Source organism: Oncorhynchus nerka, linkage group LG22, assembly GCF_034236695.1.
Source record: "Oncorhynchus nerka isolate Pitt River linkage group LG22, Oner_Uvic_2.0, whole genome shotgun sequence".
In the NCBI taxonomy this organism is placed as follows: domain Eukaryota; kingdom Metazoa; phylum Chordata; class Actinopteri; order Salmoniformes; family Salmonidae; genus Oncorhynchus; species Oncorhynchus nerka.
The window spans coordinates 53,173,600-53,193,772 of NC_088417.1; the positions used below are offsets into that span (position 1 = coordinate 53,173,600).

At 40.6% G+C, this 20,173-nt stretch overlaps 1 protein-coding gene across 2 annotated transcripts in view; it reads left to right on the forward strand.

Moving 5' to 3' along the window:
• Positions 1-5,676: 5,676 nt before the first annotated feature.
• Positions 5,677-20,173, forward strand: part of LOC115105332 (ubiquitin carboxyl-terminal hydrolase 2-like) — a 40,601-nt gene continuing 26,104 nt past the window's right edge. The window contains exons 1-2 of one of the 2 annotated variants that reach the window (XM_029627256.2): positions 5,677-5,864; positions 6,673-7,267. In XM_029627256.2, coding sequence (XP_029483116.1) covers positions 6,728-7,267 — 540 coding nt within the window. In that variant the 5' untranslated portion in view covers positions 5,677-5,864; positions 6,673-6,727. Of the gene's footprint in view, positions 5,865-6,074; positions 6,109-6,672; positions 7,268-20,173 lie in introns of those variants that run through there. The other variant, XM_065007242.1, reaches the window with a different exon arrangement.

Sequence of the window (20,173 nt, forward strand, 5' to 3'; positions counted from 1 at the left end):
AGAATTATACAATGATGAAAAGACCCGTGTTATGTCCTTGTTAATGTAAACAGAGAAGAGCTCCAACTTCTTAATCATAGCTTCAATTTTAACCCACACATTGAGTATAGTTGTGGAGAGTCCCTGTAATCCTAGATTCAGATCATTCAGGCGAGAAAAAACATCACCCAGATAGACCAGTCGTGTAAGAAACTCGTCTTCATGCAAGCTGTCAGTGTCACTAGGGTGGGCATTCTATGTTAATTGTCTATGTTTTGAATTTCTTTGTTTTTTGCATCTCACAGGACTGTTTCGGTTTTCGTTCATTCTTTTTGTTATTTCAGTGTTCAGTTCTAATAAAAGCATGAACACGTACCACGCTGCACCTTGGTCATTCACTTCTTCCACCAACAGGCGTTACAGTCAGACAAGTGAAAATTAAAAAAAAAAGTGTAATAAGGGAATTTATATGTTTAAAGTAATGACTAATGATTCCACCCTGAAATCATATAATTGTATGAAATATGTTAGTAGTCATAATTCCATAATATGTGTGACTGGACCATTGTGTTGCTGTGTAGTGGTGTGAGAGTTGAGAGAACAAAGGACAACAGGAAAGAGGCTCCTTCCAAGGTCCCTCTTATCTGTGTGTGTATGTGTGTGTGTATATGGCGGGGTTATAAAGACTGCTCACATTTTGGTGGACTTTAGAACGGTCTCTGAATAAACCTTATGAACCATTTGCAGAAGCTGAATCTTTGCCTAATTATTATTAAACCCAGGGTCTTACAAACCTCTGGGATTGGTCAAAGCTTAAATAATTGTTTAGTTATCATCATTGGGATTGAAAATTCTCGTGACAACATGTCAATACTTTGCCCCTTGATAACCAGCGCACTTCTGTATGTTGTAAACGCGTTAAATGGTTGCTGCCCATATCATTGCATAGTGCAGAAAATACATGAGAGTTCAGGGGCCTTACTTTAACAAAATTAACCATTTTCACTGTAGTGTCTGAAACGTCTTTCAAGCTGTCAGGCATTCCCTTGGCACCAAGAGCCTCTCGGTGGATGCTGTAGTGTACCCAAGTGGCGTCGGGAGCAACTGCTTGCACTTGCGTTACCACTCCACTATGTTTCCCTGTCATGGCTTTTGCGCCATCAGTACAGATACAAACACATCTTGACCACCAAAGTACATTTGATGTCACAAAGCTGTACATATCCTCTCCTGTTGTCCTGGTTTCCAGTGGTTTGCGGAAGAGGATGTCTTCCTTAATTGACCCCCCATAAATGTAATGGACATATACCAGATGTGCCTACCTATGCTGTTCTCAGCACGTGAACAGGTAATGTTTTTGTACAATGAATGACACAGAAGGAAGCTCACCCCACTCCATATAGCTAGCAATAACAATTTTATTTTAGAAAATATCGGAGGATTTCATAACATTTTCATTATGTACAAATGTACATATTGTTAATACAGGCTTTTTTATGTGATATTGTATGAATTTCAAATGGCCTTAGTTTGGATAATTAAGTAACCCAAAAAAGGCAGCAAGACAAGAAAGGCAACCATCCTATTTTAGAGAAGCAATAACATTTCCAGAATAAACTGAATGGTTCTCATAATTACCATTGTGTCTCTGTTATGTCAATGTTTCTTAAAAAGTTGCACCTACATGCATTAATGCTTCAATGATTTTATAAAACCATAAACTCAGGGCCTCGGGGCCTCCTGAGTGGTTCTAAGTCACTGTAACGCGGTGCTAGAGGCGTCACTACAGACCCGGGTTCGATCCCGGGCTGTATCACAACTGGCCATGATCGGGAGTCCCATAGGGCGGCGCACAATTGGCCAAGCGTCGTCCGGGTGAGGGTAGGGTTTGGCTGGGGGGGCTTTACTTGGCTCATCGCGCTCTAGCAATTCCTTGTGGCGGGCCGGGCACCTGCAGGCTGACCTTGGCCTTCAGTTGAATGGTGGTTCAGAGGGTCATGTTTCGGAGAACACATGACTTGACCTTTGCCTACCGAGCCTGTTGGGGAGTTGCAGCAATGAGACAAGATCGAAATTGGGGAGAAAAAGGGGTTAAAACACAGTTGGAAAAAAACATTTGAACAAATATACAGAAACTCAATTAATTATATGGTAAACATTTGTGAAAGTGCTACAAATGTTAATATGCCTACCGGTAATTTGACTTTGTACAGGTGGGCACAAAATTCTACAGGTGAGCGTGTGCAGGACATGGGTATCTCGTCACCCAAACGACCATGTGATGGGCGGGCCTAAAAGACATTTAACTTTTTTTTTTTTACTGGAGATCAGAAGTGTCCGGTGAGAGAGAAAGGTAGGTTGATGTTGCCAGGATCAGAGTAGTACAGAAGGTGTATAATGCTGAGGCAGTGAAGACCACAAATGATTACTATTATATATATTTTTAGGAACTCAGTTGGGGTCTCAACTTACTTTTGGTAGTTAAAATAGTATAATACACAAGGTGCAAGTTCAAAATTTGGTTGTGCTTCAGCAGTTTTTCTCTTGTGTTGTCAGTCACTGACAGTTCCTAAATTAGTCATGTCAGCTAACAATATTTAGACTGGTAAGTTAGTCTAGCCAGTTATCTAAGCTTGTAGTAATTGTGGCCGAATACGGACCGGGCAACCTGACCTCCAGGCGGCCCCCAGTGAATTTGTTAGTCATTCTCACTCAGATGTAATTAACATGGCAATAGTCATGGCAAAATGTGTAGAATTGAAGGAAATTAACTTTATAACTGAAAAATGTCTCTCCACCCCATGGAAAATTGGGTAGAATGGCAGGAAATGTAACTTTACAACTGCAAACATTTATTTCTGCCCCATGGCAAAATGATTAGAATTGCACAACATTTGCTATAACATTGCAAAATGTTCTGTCTTCCCCATGGCAAAATGTGTAGAACTGCAGGAAACTTGCTTTAGAACAGCAAAAATCTATCTCTGCCCCATGGCAAAATTAGTAGAATTGCATGGATTTGTTTTATACAATTTCCAAATGTTCTATCCGGCCCATGGCAGAATCGCAACAAAATCTATGATCTATGAGATCAGGCTGAAATAACATGCATTTTTAGTACGGTTGGCTTCTTAGCGTTTATAGCCATTGTTATCAACTGTACCGCAGAAATCACAGAAAAAAGATGTTGTGGTGGCAGTTGCAGAGGGCTTACAAGGTGTGTTGAACGATAGTGTGGCTGGATGTGTAGTAGGATCAGATAGGACCAAGTAGTTGAATAGTGGTGAGGTTTTAATGGCTGTAGCGTTCGTTGGTAGGCAATTCTTCCTCCCTTTTCCCCGTCCTTTTCCCCTTCCCTTTTGTGCCACAAAGCGCAATGAATTCACACTCCAGATCCCGGGTTTCCCAAAAGCATCTTAATTTAAGGCTAAATTCATCGTTAGAACCTTTGTAGGAGCTTCGTTAAATCCCCGAGCTGTTTCCCAAAACCACCTTTATTAATGTTGTACTTGAAAACGCTGGTAAACCTAATCTAATGCCTGCCCTTAGGGATGGGCAAAAATTTGAAAACACAATTACAAAATACAAGCACAAAATACCATAAAGATCAAGATCAATACACGCCTTTTGTATTTTAAAATACAAAAATACATTTGCATGTAGCGAGCCCGAACATCAACAACATTCTCAGTAAAGGTTAAATCTGCTAAATGACCAAAATACGAATGTGTATATGTGAAAATGAACATACCAAAAATAAACAGCAAAGCACAAAGGGTTATTGTCCTTGTTTCGGGGCAGAGCTCATCAGAGTAATATTCAGCATGCTTTGCAATTGTTCATTTTTACACTGAACAAAAATATAAACGCAACATGTAAAATCTTGGTCCCATGTTTTATGAGCTGAAATAAAAGATCTCAGAAATCTTCCATAGGCACCAAAAGCTAATTTCTCTCAAATTGGTTGCAAAAATTTGTTTATATCCCTTTTAGCAATTCTCCTTTGCCAAGATAATCCATCCACTTTCCAGGTGTGGAATATCAAGAAGCTGATTAAACAGCATGGTCATTACACAGGTGCACCTTGTGCTGGGGACAATAAAAGGCCACTCTAAAATGTGCAGTTTTGTCACACAACACAATGCCACAGATGTCTTAAGTTTTGAGGGAGCGTGCAATTGGCATGCTGAATGCAGGGATGTCCACCAGAGTTTGCCAGATAATTAAATGTTAATTTCTCTACCATAAGCCGCCTCCAACGTCGTTTTAGAGAATTTGGTAGTATGTTCAACCGGCCTCACAACCACAGACCATGTGTATGGCGTTATGCTGACAGAGCGCCCCATGGTGGCGTTTGGGTTATGATATGGGCAAGCATAAGCTACGGACAACGAACACAATTGCCTTTTATAGATGGCAATTTGAATGCACAGAGAGACTGTGCCATTCATGGTTCAGCATGATAATACATGGCCCCATGTCACAAGGATATGTACACAATTCCTGGAAGTGGAAAATGTCAGTTCCTCCATGGCCTGTATACTCACCAGACATGTCACCCATTGAGCATATTTGGTATGCTCTGGCTCAACAAACAAAAAATGGTATAGAAAAGTATTTAGTATTTTGAAAATTCATATTACAGTATTTTGAAAATGCAAAATACAAGATGAAGTGTAGTTCAAACCAGTGTCAAACTACAAAATATCCAGAAGTAATTCAAATACGTATTTCAAATACAAGTATCAGAAATATTGCCCATCTCTGGCTGCCTCAGACCACTGGTAGAACAGCTAACTGGGTCTTTAGATGCTTTTTTTGCCCTCCCATGTCAGTTATACACAGAAGATCTCCAATAAACAAAGAATCACATGGTTTATGCTCCTCTCTGTTAACACAGATAACTTCAGAACAAAGTTGACTACAAACACAATTGAAACAAACAAGAGACATGTAAAAAATGCTTCAAATTAAAAACCCGAGATGACTGGATTAAATCATAAATACAGTAGGCAATAGGCCTTTTTCAATCATATTGAAATACATTTCATGTTCAACCAACTGAGTATTTTACTACTTGTATAGGTTACTGTCTGTAATTTGTCTCAATATATTTCATGTGTAGCCTAAAAAGTGGGCAATGATGTGCCAAATCTTGATTTAGTGCATTATTATAGTAGATGTAAGCATTATAATATTTGCAGCCATAGGTGATATCTTTCTAGCGGCTGATCCTTCGTCATTTTTGTGGAATAATTATAATGCTAAACTAAGATTTGAATGGAGAAAGCTGATACGAGAGCAGCGGTGTTTTTGGAAAATAGGGTGCTTGCCACAGGGCAGCTGTAATAGCATAGTGTCGCCAGCGATAGGGATAGCAGACTGCACAATAAATAACGAATATTGGTATCCATCTAGATGTTACCGTGATACAGTCTACTCAATAGGGAGAACATGAATGGCAACAACACCGGGACACAGTGTCACCCTTAGTTGTCACAACCCTGTGCCAAAACACTCGTAAACCTAAATTCGGGAAACCGGGCACAGAAAAGTATGCAGAAACACAGGGCTAGATAAAAGGAGTAGATTAATAGGGCCACACCAATACCATTAGGTGGCACTCTAAGCACCTTAAGTTGGTTGCGATCGGCCAATACAAATTTGAAGAAGAAGAAGAAGAAGAAATAGACCTCACCTACCTGTTACATGCATTCATGCTCCGTACACTGCGCGCAAGGACATTGCAACTTTATCCCTATCTTGATTGAAAGTGGAACATAGAATAAATAATGTGCAGATATAGTTAAGGGCAAAATAAATGTTGGTTTGACATCGACACAGAAGATGCATGTTTTGGACACTCCATAAAAGTGCCTTCGAAGGTGAGAGATAACATACTTCTATATAGACTACTGTACGTTAATAGCTCATTGCGATGATGTAACGTTAACTGGCTTAGTGTAAATCGAACGTTGGTTACCGACTGGATTTAAATCTGTTTCCATGTAAAAGGACATTGGTGAACAAGACAACTACTGTTGCCATGGTACTTTTTACCCCCTCCAATTGAGGCTTTCTTTCTTGTCTTTCAGATTGTTTATAGCAACGACATGACTACAGCAACAGGTGTTTGTTTGAGTTTATTTGATTAATGCATTAGTAACATGCACATTGGCAGCCAGTGGATTTCCTTGTCAGCCTTGTAACGTTATTTATGTAGCCAATCAAATGTGCACATTTGTGCCTACCGACATAACAAGGTTCTCATAACATCGCATTGGTTGTCTTGAATATCATAACCAGAGGGGTGACACTGGGACTTTCATAGTGTGTGTGTGTGTGTGTGTGTGTGTGTGTGTGTGTGTGTGATCTGTAATGTATCAGTGTGTGTGTGTGCATATGAGTGTGTGCACATGATCTGTATGTGTGTGTTTTTGTGTCATGTTTTCCATTCTCCTTTAGTGGGGGCCTATGTGTGTGTCAGTGAGATTCGGCCTCATCTGTGTGTGTTTTGTGTGTAGCACATAAAGTGTGTGTCTTCCACCTGTATCCAATACACATCTGTTCAAAACAGCAGATCTGATTTTAGATGGAAGCTGACAGCTCTATTGACTGTATCTTAAGGGGCGGTCCAACTCCTTTTTACCTCAGACCAGTACCTGATGCTCTTCCTTCCTTGCTCTCTTCCAGTCTTGGTATCCATCCCTGCTCTATCATTCCCTGTGGCTGACCTCTCTGCTCCAGCATGTCTCGAGTGTCCTCCACCCCCAGGTACAGCCCCAGCTCCAACCCCCTGGGCTACTACAGCACTTATGAGCCCACCATGAGCTACCCCCGTAGGGGATCAGAGCTTCTCCATCTCCCGTTCCCATCTTCCATGTGCGCCATCTCCACCTCCAGGAACCTGGGCCTCACCAGCCCCAGCCACAACCACAGAGGGCCAGAGAGGGGGAGAGCCCAGCTACCCCTCCCCAGGATCGAGGTCCCCCAGGCAAGTCGACGCAGTGAAAGCTTCAGCCGAGCCCTGTGTGCCACCAACAAATGGCGGCCGGTTGGGGAGCGTATTAACACAAATGGGGGTAGTAGGGGTCTCTCGCCGACTCGTCCGGCGTACCTTATGGTGTCCACCTCGCCCTTGTCCCGCCGGCATCGCTTGGTCAGCCAGTCGATCCTCACCCAGGACCTGGCCTCCATGGGGCTGTCTGACCAGCAGCCCTGCCCTGCCATCAGAGGACGGAGTCCAGCCAGAGCTGATTACTATAGCTTTCCCTACTGGGTCTCTGAGGTGAGTTAGTGGGACGGAAGTACTGTACATACTCTATGCATAGTTCTATACATAGTTGAATGGTGGGTGAAGGAGAGTGAGTGAAACATACTGATACCATTATTCGTAAAAATAAAATGTTATGTACTGTGAGAGGCTGAGCTGATCTGTAGTTGATTCATAGTGCCTTCAAAGGTAGACTCAGCAATATGACGTACAGTTGAAGTCGGAAGTTTACATACACCTTAGCCAAATACATTTCAACTCAGTTTTTCACAATTACTTTTTCACAAGTACTTTTTTTTCACAATGACATTTAATCCTAAAAATTCCCTGTCTTAGGTCAGTTAGGATCACCACTTTATTTGAAGAATGTGACATTTCAGAATAATAGTAGAGGGATTTATTTAATATCTTATTTCTTTCATCACATTCCCAGTGGGTCAGAAGTTTACATACACTCAATTAGTATTTGGTAGCATTGCCTTTAAATTGTTTCACTTGGGTCAAATGTTTTTGGTAGCCTTCCACAAGCTTCCAACAATAAGTTATGTGAATTTTGGCCCATTCCTCCTGACAGAGCTGGTGTAATTGAGTCAGGTTTGTAGGCCTCCTTGCTCACACACGCTTTTTCAGTTCTGCCCACAAATTGTCTATGGGATTGAGGTCAGGACTTTGTGATGGCCACTCCAATACCTTGACTTTGTTGTCCTTAAGCTATTTACCACAACTTTGGAAGTATGCTTGGGGTCATTGTCCATTTTTAACTTCCTGACTGATGTCTTGAGATATTGCTTCAATATATCCACATCATTTTCCTCCCTCATGATACCATCTATTTTGTGAAGTGCACCAGTCCCTCCTGCAGCAAAGCACCCCCACAACATGATGCTGCCACCCCTGTGCTTCACGGTTGGGATGATATTCTTGGGCTTGCAAGCCTCCCCCTTTTTCCCCCAAACATAATGATGGTCATTATGGCCAAACAGTTATATTTTCATTTCATCAGACCAGAGGACATTTCTCCAAAAAGTATGATCTTTGTCACCATACGCAGTTGCAAACCGTAGTCTGGCTTTTTTATGGCAGTTTTGGAGCAGTGGCTACCACGCTGTGACCCACTGGAATTGTGATACACTGAATTATAAGTGAAATAATCTGTCTGTAAACAATTGTTGGAAAAATTACTTGTGTCCTGCACAAAGTAGATGTCCTAACTGACTTGCCAAAACTATAGTTTGTTAATAACAAGACATTTGTGGAGTGGTTGAAAAACGAGTTTTAATGACTCCAACCTAAGTGTACGTAAACTTCCGACTTCAACTGTATATTCCAAAAGTAAACAGCAATAGTGGGTCAATTTCCACAACAACTACGAGTGTGGAAGCACAAGGCTCATCTTCAGCTGTTTTGGTTCTGTGACAGCGTGAAGTAAACCTTTGTACATGCACAGATACTGTGTGTGACTGAAAAGTCTTGCATCTCACTCATCTCAATATCTGCTGTGCTGCTCGTGGCAATGTGATTTATCTGAGTTTACATTTAAAGGTGCACATCAGCTGCAGATAAAGATGAATGCACAGAGAGACTGTGCCATTCATGTTTCAGCTATATGACTTGGATGTTCCATGGTGGCATTGGTTCCATAGGTTACTAGCTTTGCTTGCCAGGTCTCTGGGGCCGTGTCTTAACTTGACAGTGCATGCAGATTTAGTATTCTGATCATAGTTATGTTCAAGGAATTCCGAACACGTCATGCGTCTACACCTATATTTAAATGTGTCCACAGTGTGTCCGGATTCCCTATTCCTGCGCTTTATTCAAATGCCAGGCTAAATATGATAATAACACAACAGCAACTGATGACAGTAGCAAACTAGCCAGCTAACCTCTGTAGCTAGCAAGCAATGCTAAAGTGAATGCAAACTGGTTAGCATAACTCGAGCCAATCAAACATTTTTTTCTCCGAAATATTAGCCAGCTGGCTAGAATTTGAGGCCAGCAAACACATTCCTCACACACTAGGAATGTATTTCTTCTAACGTTAGAATGAAAAGATAGCCTAGTGATTAGAGTGTTGGACTAGTAACCGTGAAGGTTGCAAGATCGAATCCCTGAGCTGACAAGGTCAAAATCTGCCATTCTGCACCTGAACAAGGCAGTTAACCCACTGTTCCTAGGCCGTCATTGAAAATAAGAATTTGTTCTTAACTGACTTGCTTAGTTAAATAAAGGTGCCTCTCGGTCCCAAAACACAAGTTTTCTGGAGACTTGTGGGAGGAGCCCTGATGACATCGCCCACTGTATGCGCTTTCGGTAACCTGATTGCGTCCAGACTGAGGAGGAATCCGCACACAGTGCATCCCTGACCACCTTCTGAAGTGGTCAGCCAGATCTGAACACAATCAGACCACAGTGACTTTTGTGTATCTAGACCTGTCTTTTCAATGTGGTCTTCGTATTCTGATAGCAGAAGTCGCATGTAAGTGTCAAGTGTAGACACGACCTGGGCTCTCAAGACACAGGGCTGGTGGTAAAAGCACACAAGGACATTGAGGTGAAATATTTTAGGTATTTGTTCAATACTCACTGTAGACCACTTGATGGCATCCTTGCCTATGTCCAACAGAGAGGGCAAAGGAATACTATCTTTGACAATATAGTACCAAAGTGGTAGAGACTAGAGAGCACTGAACAACTTGAAACCTTCACACAAAACTTTCATTGACACAAACTTAATACTTTGAGTTATGTGCATGTGCGCATGTCTCTCAAGTTAGGATTCAACCCTGCATTCTAAGAAACAGCAGGTTTTGATGACTGTTCAGACACACATTTAAAAATCTCCTGAAAATAATAACAGTCAATTGCATTTTTATTCACCGCACTGTCAGCAATTATACTCCCAGTGTGACCTGGGGCGGTGCCACTACTATGAGAATGACAACAAGACTGAGATCCATATGTAGGCATTCAGCCTCTGCCATAACCAAACCCACTTATTAGTCATCATAGATTGTATTTATTCAGGGTTTTATACAGCCTTTTCAATGTTTCAGTGAAATGAGTTGTGACCTTTATGTCTTAAATCAGTTTATTTGGTTTCAAATAATAAAAAATAAAAAAAATGGAATGGAGGACTGGCCTTATTCATAGTAGTGATGAGGGGGAAAAATCTATAGTTACATCGGGATATTATCTTTGATGATATATTTTTATTGTTTTGACAATATTGCAATATTTCTTTCCTTCATAGCTTGTCATCCATCTTTTATTGAAAGATAAACCCTAAATACAAAAAAAACTACTGATGTAAGAGTTGGAAGAAGCCAAACCACAAAATAAGGTGTGTCTACATCATTGGTTATTGAGTGTATGTTGTTTGTTATGACAGTTTGTTTCTCAGTATCATCATCCTAGATGGGAGTAGACTTATGACTATCCATATCTTCTGAGTGGCGAGTGTGAGTCATGTAGCCTGATCTACTGGTGTGCTGTCTTGTTTGTTTGCCAGGGTGATGATGCCTCATCTAGCAATAGTATGGGAGGTTTCCCTAGAAGGACTTTTCCCGCAGAGGCTTCCATGGCATTATGGTTATGTCCTGAATGACACCCTATTCCCTATATAGCGCACTATTCACCAGGGCTCTGGACAAAATAAGTGCACTAGGGGTGCCATTTGAGATGCAGACCATGTGATGTATTGAGTAATATCAGGAATATTAGTAATGACTTTGGTGTTCTTTCTCTCAGATGTGAGCAGAGAGCGAGTGGGTGTCATATTTCAGAGTGTGTTCCTGTGGGTGAGAATGTCTTTTCAATTCTGTGAATGTATTCTAATGTATATGTAGGTTTGTTTGTGTCAATATTATTGTGTGTAAGTTTTCATTTCAGTTTTATGGCCTGCATAACACGTGCACTACCGGTCAAAAGTTTTAGAACACCTACTCATTTCAGGATTTCTCTTTATTTTACTATTTTCTACATTGTAGAATAATAGTGAAGACATCAAATATATGAAATAACACATGGAATCATGTAGTAAAAAGTGTTAAATAAATCTAAATATATTTTACTTCTTCAAAGTAGCCACCTTTTGCCTTGATGACAGCTTTGCACACTCTTGGCATTCTCTTAACCAGCTTCATTCCAGCTTCCTGGAATGTATTTCAATGAACAACTGTGCCTTCTTAAAAGTAAAATTGTGGAATTTCTTTCCTTCTTAATGTGTTTGAGCCAATCAGTTGTGTTGTGACAATGTTGGGGGGTATACAGAAGATAGCCCTCTTTGGTAAAATACCATATTATGGCAAGAACATCTCAAATAAGCAAAGAGAAACAATAGTCCATCATTACTTTAAGACATGAAGGTCAGTCAACGTGGAAGTTGCAAAAACCATCAAGCGCTATGATGAAACTGGCTCTCATGATGACCGCCACAGGAATGGAAGACCCAGAGTCACCTCTGTTGCAGAGGATAAGTTCATTAGAGTTACCAACCTCAGAAATTGCAGCCCAAATAAATGCTTCATGGAGATGAAGTAACAGACACATCTCAACATCAACTGTTCAGAGGAGACTGTGAATCAGGCCTTCGTGGTCGAATTGCTGCAAAGAAACCACTGCTAAAGGACACCAATAATAAGAAGAGACATGCTTGGGCCAAGAAACACGAGCAATGGACATTAGACCAGTGGAAATTTGTCATTTGGTCTGGAGTCCAAATCAGAGATTTTTGGTTCTAACCGCCATGTCTTTGTGAGATGCGGTGTGGGTGAATGGATGATCTCTGCATGTGGATTTCCCACTGTAAAGCATGAAGGAGGTGTTATGATGTAGGGGTGCTTTGCTGGTGACACTGTTGGTGATTTATTTAGAATTCAAGGAACACTTAACCAGCATGGCTACCACAGCATTCTGCAGCAACACGCCATCCCGTCTGGTTTGCGCTTAGTGGGACTATCATTTGTTTTTCAACAGGATAATGACCCAACACACCTCCAGGCGGTGTAAGGGCTATTTTACCAAGAAGGAGAGTGATTGAGTGCTGCATCAGATGGCTTGGCCTCCACAATCCCCGACCTCAACCAAATTGAGATGGTTTGGGATGAATCGGACTGCAGAGTGAAGGAAAAGCAGCCACCAAGTGCTCAGCATATGTGGGAACCCCTTCAAGACTATTGGAAAAGCATTCCAGGTGAAGCTGGTTGAGAGAATGCCAAGAGTGTGCAAAGCTGTCATCAAGGCGAAGGGTGACTATTTGAAGAATCTCAAATATAATGCTATATCTGCTATTTCATAGTTTTGATGTCTTCACTATTATTCTACAATGTAGAAAATAGAAAAAATAAAGAAAAACCCTTGAGTGAGTAGGTGTTCTAAAACTTTTGACCGGCAGTGTTTGTGTGGTCAATTGAATTGTTTTTAATGCATTTCTGTAATGTTTCTGATTTTACAGCCATTTTTGGAAACCTTTATTAATAATAAGACACATCCTAGCGTTACTGTTTCCAGAGATACCGCTCCTCTTCCTTTTCTTTCACTGAGAAGTACTGAGACCATGGGCATGTTGATTAGGCACCAAATAGGAGAAACAGACTGAAATGAACTGTGGGCACTCCTTGGACTTGTCCAATGAGATAGGCTTATTTTAGTTTACATTCTAAAACGTTTTCAATTGTTTGCCCTAATGAATACGACCCAGGATTCTGTAGGTAATGTAATTGTCCCCTAAATAAATAGTTTCCATGCTAACGTTTAACAGAAATCTATTCAGTTCCCACTGCTGGCTCTAAAATATCCTTGTTAAATTGATCTTGAATGGAACTCTGCCATTTGAGTCTTTTAGCTTTCCTTACCCAGACAGCTCTTTCCTGGAGTGACACAGTGATTGTGGAATGCGGTCAAGCTTAAACTGTCCTGGTATAGTATATTGGTGAGGTGAGGTGACATCGGGAGGGAGAGAACCGGCGTGTTCAATTGTGTGCCTTGAATAACAACCAGGTATGTGTGTGCGTGTGTGTGCGTGTGTGTGTGTGTGAGATCAAGGACATCTCACTTACGACAGATGTCATCTACCATCCAATCATACCTGATTCATCATCAAAGTACATGATGGAGTTACGTGGCATTGGATTCTGCCCAGCGCACACTTAATGGCTCTGGGCCTCCCAGCAATAAACTGTTAACTTTACCTGTCTCCCTAATGGTCTGTACAGAGCTGTAAGGTTTACAAAGACGCTATCAAATCAAGGCTACAATTGCTGCTGTCCTCTGTACTTTTCTGTGTCACGCTAGCTATATAGATTGATGTCAGGGCCGATGAGTCCTCCTAGGATGAAGGCTTCTAGTCTAACCAGCACATTCATTGTTCCTGTGTCCGTGTGTGTGCGTGACCATTTACCTGCTCTTTGATGTAAATGTCCACCTCTGACAGAACCCAGAGAGACCAGAGACTGGGGAGGTCCATGTGGGTTCTAGCACGTATACAAGGAACTGCCCAGACACCTCAGTCCTCTCGCGGTCTGTCTTTTCTTCTTACAAGGAACCATTTGTGTTTACCTGACTCTTAGAAATAAGGGTACAGTTAGGGTACAAATTGTTCCCTGACGTACAAAAAGATACATCCAAATACACAATGTACCTTCCGAGGTACACATAATGATCTCACATGGTACTGTTCGGTACCTTTTCTTTTAGGTTACATGTGTGGATAATCTAGTATAATGGAACATTTTTGTACCCAATATTTTGAATGTAAAAGGTACAGTCATGACATTCTACGGTGAAGGTATATTTCTGTTTTCCAGGGTACAAACTTATATTTTGTGAACCCTTAATACTCTCAATACCCACCATAAAATACAATGAACTTTTGCCACTTGAAATTAACTAACGGCTTTGTCACTGTGGTGCTATCCTAAAAGGAAGATTTGTACTATAATCATGATCATATTTCCCAGCATGCTATACTGCAAGTTGATTTTTAGAATTGTTTTAAATATCTGTGTTTTTGCATGTGCATTGATTGATTAATCTTATGCTACACAAAGATAAATAACATACATTTTTCTAAACTAATCCATTCACTTAGTTGGATTTTGTGCACCTGTTACTGAAATGGTTCTTCTAGTTTAAATGGCTTCGGTAGTCTCCTCATAATGTTCCTAATTCTGGCATTCATTCTGAATGCGGGCTAATAAAAATTCCAACTGTTGAATATCCTAGATAGGGTTGCAACTTTTCTAGAGATCTTGGTTGGAAAATTCCTGGAAATGGGAGGGAATAAGGAGGAACTCTGTAAAGTTACAGGAATTTTGCAAACCTACTTGTAGGCCTGATGTGGCCTGTAAACCATGAGTTTCATGATCACTGTATTAGGGTGATTTTATGCCTCAAAATAAGGCATTATGAGATGTAATTTATTGTCATAAAGAGTTGTATAATTCAGTTGAAAACAAACTAATTGAGCAACCATGTCATGGGTGGTAACTCTACAATTTACTCAAAGGCAAGGCACACTGGGAAATTATAATGGCGGCGTGGCTTAGTGGGGGCGTTGCTTTCAGTTAGTTATTTTTGGCCACCTTTTGAGTGGAAGTGTTGTACCAGGTTTTAAGTGGTCTACTGTAGAGGTACATTTCTGCCACTTACAAGGAACAAGTGGCTCTGTCACTGTGATGGCACTCTATAAAGGCTAAATGTACTTTATCTAAAGGCATGCTTTTGTACTTGTGGACTATATGTAAGAAAGGTACTATCTGAGGTATGAACTGGGGTGCAATTATGTTCCTATAAAACAGGTACAAAGGATGTATCTTACAGGGTACAACTACAGTGACAAGCGTTTGTAGCCCGTTAAGAACAAATCTAAACCTTTGTTTCTAGGAGTGTAGTGTTTACTTGGAAATGATCGTTAAGGACTGGGGAGTTTTTCAGGATAAAAAAGAAATGGACTGAAGTTATGGACAGGCAAAATCCTAGAGGAAAACATGGTTCAGTCTGCTTTCCACCAGACACTGGGAGATGAATTCATCAGCAGGACAATAACCTAAAACACAAGGCTAAATCTACATTGGAGTTGCTTACCAAGAAGACACTGAATATTCCTGAGTGGCCGAGTTACAGTTTTGACTTAAATCTGCTTGAAAATCTATGGCTAGACCTGAAAATGGTTGTCTAGCAATGATCAAAAACCAATTTGACAGAGCTAGAGGAATTCTGACAAGAATGATGCGCAAATTATGCACAATCCAGGTGTAGAAAGCTCCTAGAGATTTACCCAGAAATACACCTGTAATCGATGCCAAAGATGCTTCTACAAAGTATTGATTCAGGGATGTGAATACTTATGTAAATGAGAGATTTCTGTTCAATACATTAGCTAAAATTTCTAAAAACATGTTTTCACTTTCTCATTATGGGGTTTTGTTTGTAGATAAGTGAGAAAAACTTAAATTTATAAAATGTTGAATTCAGGCTGAAACACAACAAAATGTGAAATAATTCAAGGGGTATGAATACTTTCTGAATGTGATTGTTTACAAATGTAAGCAAGGTTTGAAATTATTGTTTTAGTCAAATATGATCTGTTTGGGCTTCTAAATTTTGTTATTTATTATGGTCCAGCCCCCCGACCAACCACTCAAAACAAAAATTGACCCGCAGCTGAATCTAGTTGATGATCCCTGTCCTATAAAATGCACTACTTTTTACCAGGGCCCATAGGGATCTGGTCAAAAGTAGTGCACTATATGGGTGGTTCTACAGAAGTGCTGCAAATTGCAGTCCTACCCCCAAACAAACAACAGAGTCTCCAAACTTTTATTTACATCACGATATGCTCAAATTCAATCGAAGGCAAAAAAAACAAAATTTAAAGGTCCTATGCAGGTCCTGTGCAGCCATTTTTATCTGACTTATCTGACTATCAAACCATTTCTGCGTAACAATTAAGTAACTTACTGTGATTTTTTATTTTTATTAAAATGAACAAATGGCTTCTTAGCAAAGAGCAATTTCTCAAGCAAGAATTTTGCTAGGACTGTCTGGGAGTGGTCTGAGTGGAAAACTGAAAACTAGCTGATATTGGCAGAGAGGTTTGGAACTCTCTTTCTTATTAATATATTAACTCAGTGTTTCTTAATCCTGTTCCTGGAGACCCAAAGGGGTGCACATTGTAGTTTTTGCCCTAGCACTACACGGCTGGTTCAAATTATCATCTGAAAATAACTTTAAAAATAAAACAAACGGAAAAGTGGTGCGTGCATATGTATTCACCGTCTTTGCTATGAAGCACCTAAATAAGATCTGGTGCAACCAATTACCTTCAGAATTCACATAATTAGTTAGATTGCACACAGGTGGACTTTAAGTGTCACGTGATCTCAGTATATATACACCTGTTCTGAAAGGCCCCAGTGTCCGCAACACCACTAAGCAATTGGCACCATGAAGACCAAGGAGCTCTCCAAACAGGTCGGGGACAAAGTTGTGGAGAAGTACAGATCAGGGTTGGGTTATAAAAAAATATCAGAAACTTTGAACATCCCAAGGAACACCATTAAGTCACTTATTAAAAAATAGAAAGAATATGGCACCACAACAAACCTGACAAGAGAGGGCCACCCACCAAAACTCATGGACCAGGCAAGGAGGGCATTAATCAGAGGCAACAAAGAGACCAAAGATAACCCTGAAGGAGCTGCGAAGCTCCACAGCAGAGATTGGAGTATCTGTCCATAGGACAATTTTAAGCCATACACTCCACAGAGCTGGGCTTTATGGAAGAGTGGCCAGAAAAAAAGCCATTGCTTAAAGAAGAAAATAAGCAAACATGTTTGGTGTTCGCCAAAAGGCATGTGGGAGACTCCCCAAATATATGGAAGAAGGTACTCTGGTCAGATACGGCTAAAATTGAGCTTTTTGGCCATCAAGGAAAATGCTATGTCTGGTGCAAACCCAACATCTCTCATCACCCCGAGAACACCATCCATGTTTTTCAGCGTCAGGGACTGGGAAACTGGTCAGAATTGAAGGAGTGATGGATGGCGCTCAATACAGGAAAATTATTGAGGGAGGCCTGTTTCATTCTTCCAGAGATTTGAAACTGGGACGGAGGTTCACCGTCCAGCAAGACAATGACGCTAAGCATACACCTAAAGCAACACTCAAGTGGTTTAAAGGGAAATATTTAAATGTCTTGTAATGGCCTAGTCAAAGCCCAGACCTCAATACAATTGAGAATCTGTGATATGACTTGAAGATTGCTGTACACCAGAGGAACCCATCCAACTTGAAGGAGCTGGAGCAGTTTTGCCTTGAAGAATGGGCAAAACTCCCAATGGCTAGATGTGCCAAGCTTATAGAGACATACCCCAAGAGACTTGCAGCTGAAATTGCTGCAAAAGATGGCTCTACAAAGTGTTGACTGTAGGAGGGTGAATAGTTATGCATGCTCAAGTTTTCTATTTCTTGTTTGTTTCACAATTTTAAAAAAACAATTTTGCATCTTCAAAGTGGTAGGCATGTTGTGTAAATCAAATTATACCAACCCCCCCCCCAATATTTTAATTCCAGGTTGTAAGGCAACAAAAGAGGAAAAATGCCAAGGGGGTGAATATTTTTGCAAGCCACTGTACTGATCTAATTAGTATTTTTTTATTTTGACATATTTCTAAAAAAGAAATGCTGCCCCACCATTGGAGATACCTACCGAAACACACACATTAAAATACTGTAGAATAATTGTGACTTAAGCCACACCCCAACAAATATCACCAGGTGATGGGTTTGCACCGCTCTCCAGCATGACCACATGGTGAGTATTCTGTGTGAATATATATATATATATATATATTGTCGTGTCTTTGGCTATGCCGGATTAAGTGATATGACATGCTATTCTATAAAATAATTTCTCCGTAATTAATATTACCCGATTGAGCTAATCATGTAAATGTAATTAACTAGAGAGTCGGGCACCACTAAATAATATTCATAGAGCTGTTATCTTCCGAATAAACTCTTAAAGACCGAGTAATACTTTACATCAATAGCAGTCAATATTAATCATCATCTTAATTCAGTCTCATCTGAAAGTTGTAAATTCTTGGTTATCTGCACGAACTCTGGCTCACAAGTTGAATCAGCAAAACAAAATTGGGTTTAATTATTTATTTACTAAATACCTAACTAATCACACAGATTTACACATATTTAATCATAACTTGATTACAAATTACGTCATAAAGGAAAAGGTATGACAGCTGGTTACACAAAAGAAAACGGCAGGGTTTGAGTGAAAGAGCGGGAAGAATGAGGAACAAAGGGCGAAGCTGTGCTATCGTAAATACAGTATCTTATGTATTCTAAATTACCGCCCATTTGGAAAAGGAAAATGCAATAAATATTTACTCTGAGCTGCGCTTCGGTAGGTTGGTGGTAGATGGAAGAACGTGTTGCCCAACCGAGTCCTTTGTTCTTTTGAAGAATGTCTCTGCTGGTAAATTGAATACGTTGTAGTAATGTCGTTGTGTGGTAGACGGGATACTCTCTGTTCCTTCCTAACCCCCGTTTGCAGCGGCTGTTGCTAACTCAACGGCTTGGAGGTATCACTTCTGTAGTGAATAAGAGTTCAAAGATCATACCATTCGCAACCAACGCTCACGCTGATGTTGGCTTCGTTCTGTAGTTATTATCTGAACCATTCTGACATCGGACCGTCGTCCTCACGCCCTCGGAACAGGAGGTTATATTGTCGTTAAGGTCTTTATATAGGAAGGGAGAGGAAGGCGTGTTTGAAATGTTTTATAGCCCATGTCCCTTCACATGGGGCGGGCCACTGATTGAGCAGAGCCCTATCTTATGAAAACCCAAATCTCACATTTTAGAAGCTAAAATCACATTTCATCCCATCACGAATAATTTCTTATTCAAACATTTTAAATTGAACAACAATTCCATGTGAATCCGATAACTCTGATGTGTAGACTTTCCACTGTAAAGTTTGTCATCTTATCATTGATGAGAATGTCTCGGATGAAAACCGAACCCCCCCCACCTTCTGATGTTCCCAGAATCTCTATGTTAACCAAGAATTTGCAAATGTAAAATCAGTAGGGTAGAGAGAGGAAAAAGGGGGAAAGAGGTATTTATGACTGTCATAAACCTTCCCCCAGGCCAACGTCATGACAATATGTATTTACAGTGGGGCAAAAAAGTGTTTAGTCAGCCACCAATTGTGCAAGTTCTCCCACTTAAAAAGATGAGAGAGGCCTGTAATTTTCATCAACTACGACAGACAAAATGAGAAAGAAAATCCAGAAAATCGCATTGTAGAATTTTTTTATTAATTTATTTGCAAATGATGGTGGAAAATAAGTATTTGGTCAATAACAAAAGTTTATCTCAATACGTTGTTATATACCCTTTGTTGGCAATGACAGAGGTCAAATATTTTCTGTAAGTCTTCACAAGGTTTTCACACAATGTTGCTGGTATTTTGGCCCATTCCTCCATGCAGATCTCCTCTAGAGCAGTGATGTTTTGGGGCTGTTGCTGGGCAACACGGACTTTCAACTCCCTCCAAAGATTTTCTATGGGGTTGAGATCTGGAGACTGGCTAGGCCACTCCAGGACCACTCCAATGTTCTTACGAAGCCACTCCTTCTTGCCCGGGCGGTGTGTTTGGATCATTGTCATGCTGAAAGATCCAGCCACGTTTCATCTTCAATGCCCTTGCTGATGGAAGGAGGTTTTCACTCAAAATATCACGATACTTGGCCCCATTCATTCTTTCCTTTACACGGATCAGTCGTCCTGGTCCCTTTGCATAAAAACAGCCCCAAAGCATGATGTTTCCACCCCCATGCTTCACAGTAGGTATGGTGTTCTTTGGATGCAACTCAGCATTCTTTGTCCTCCAAA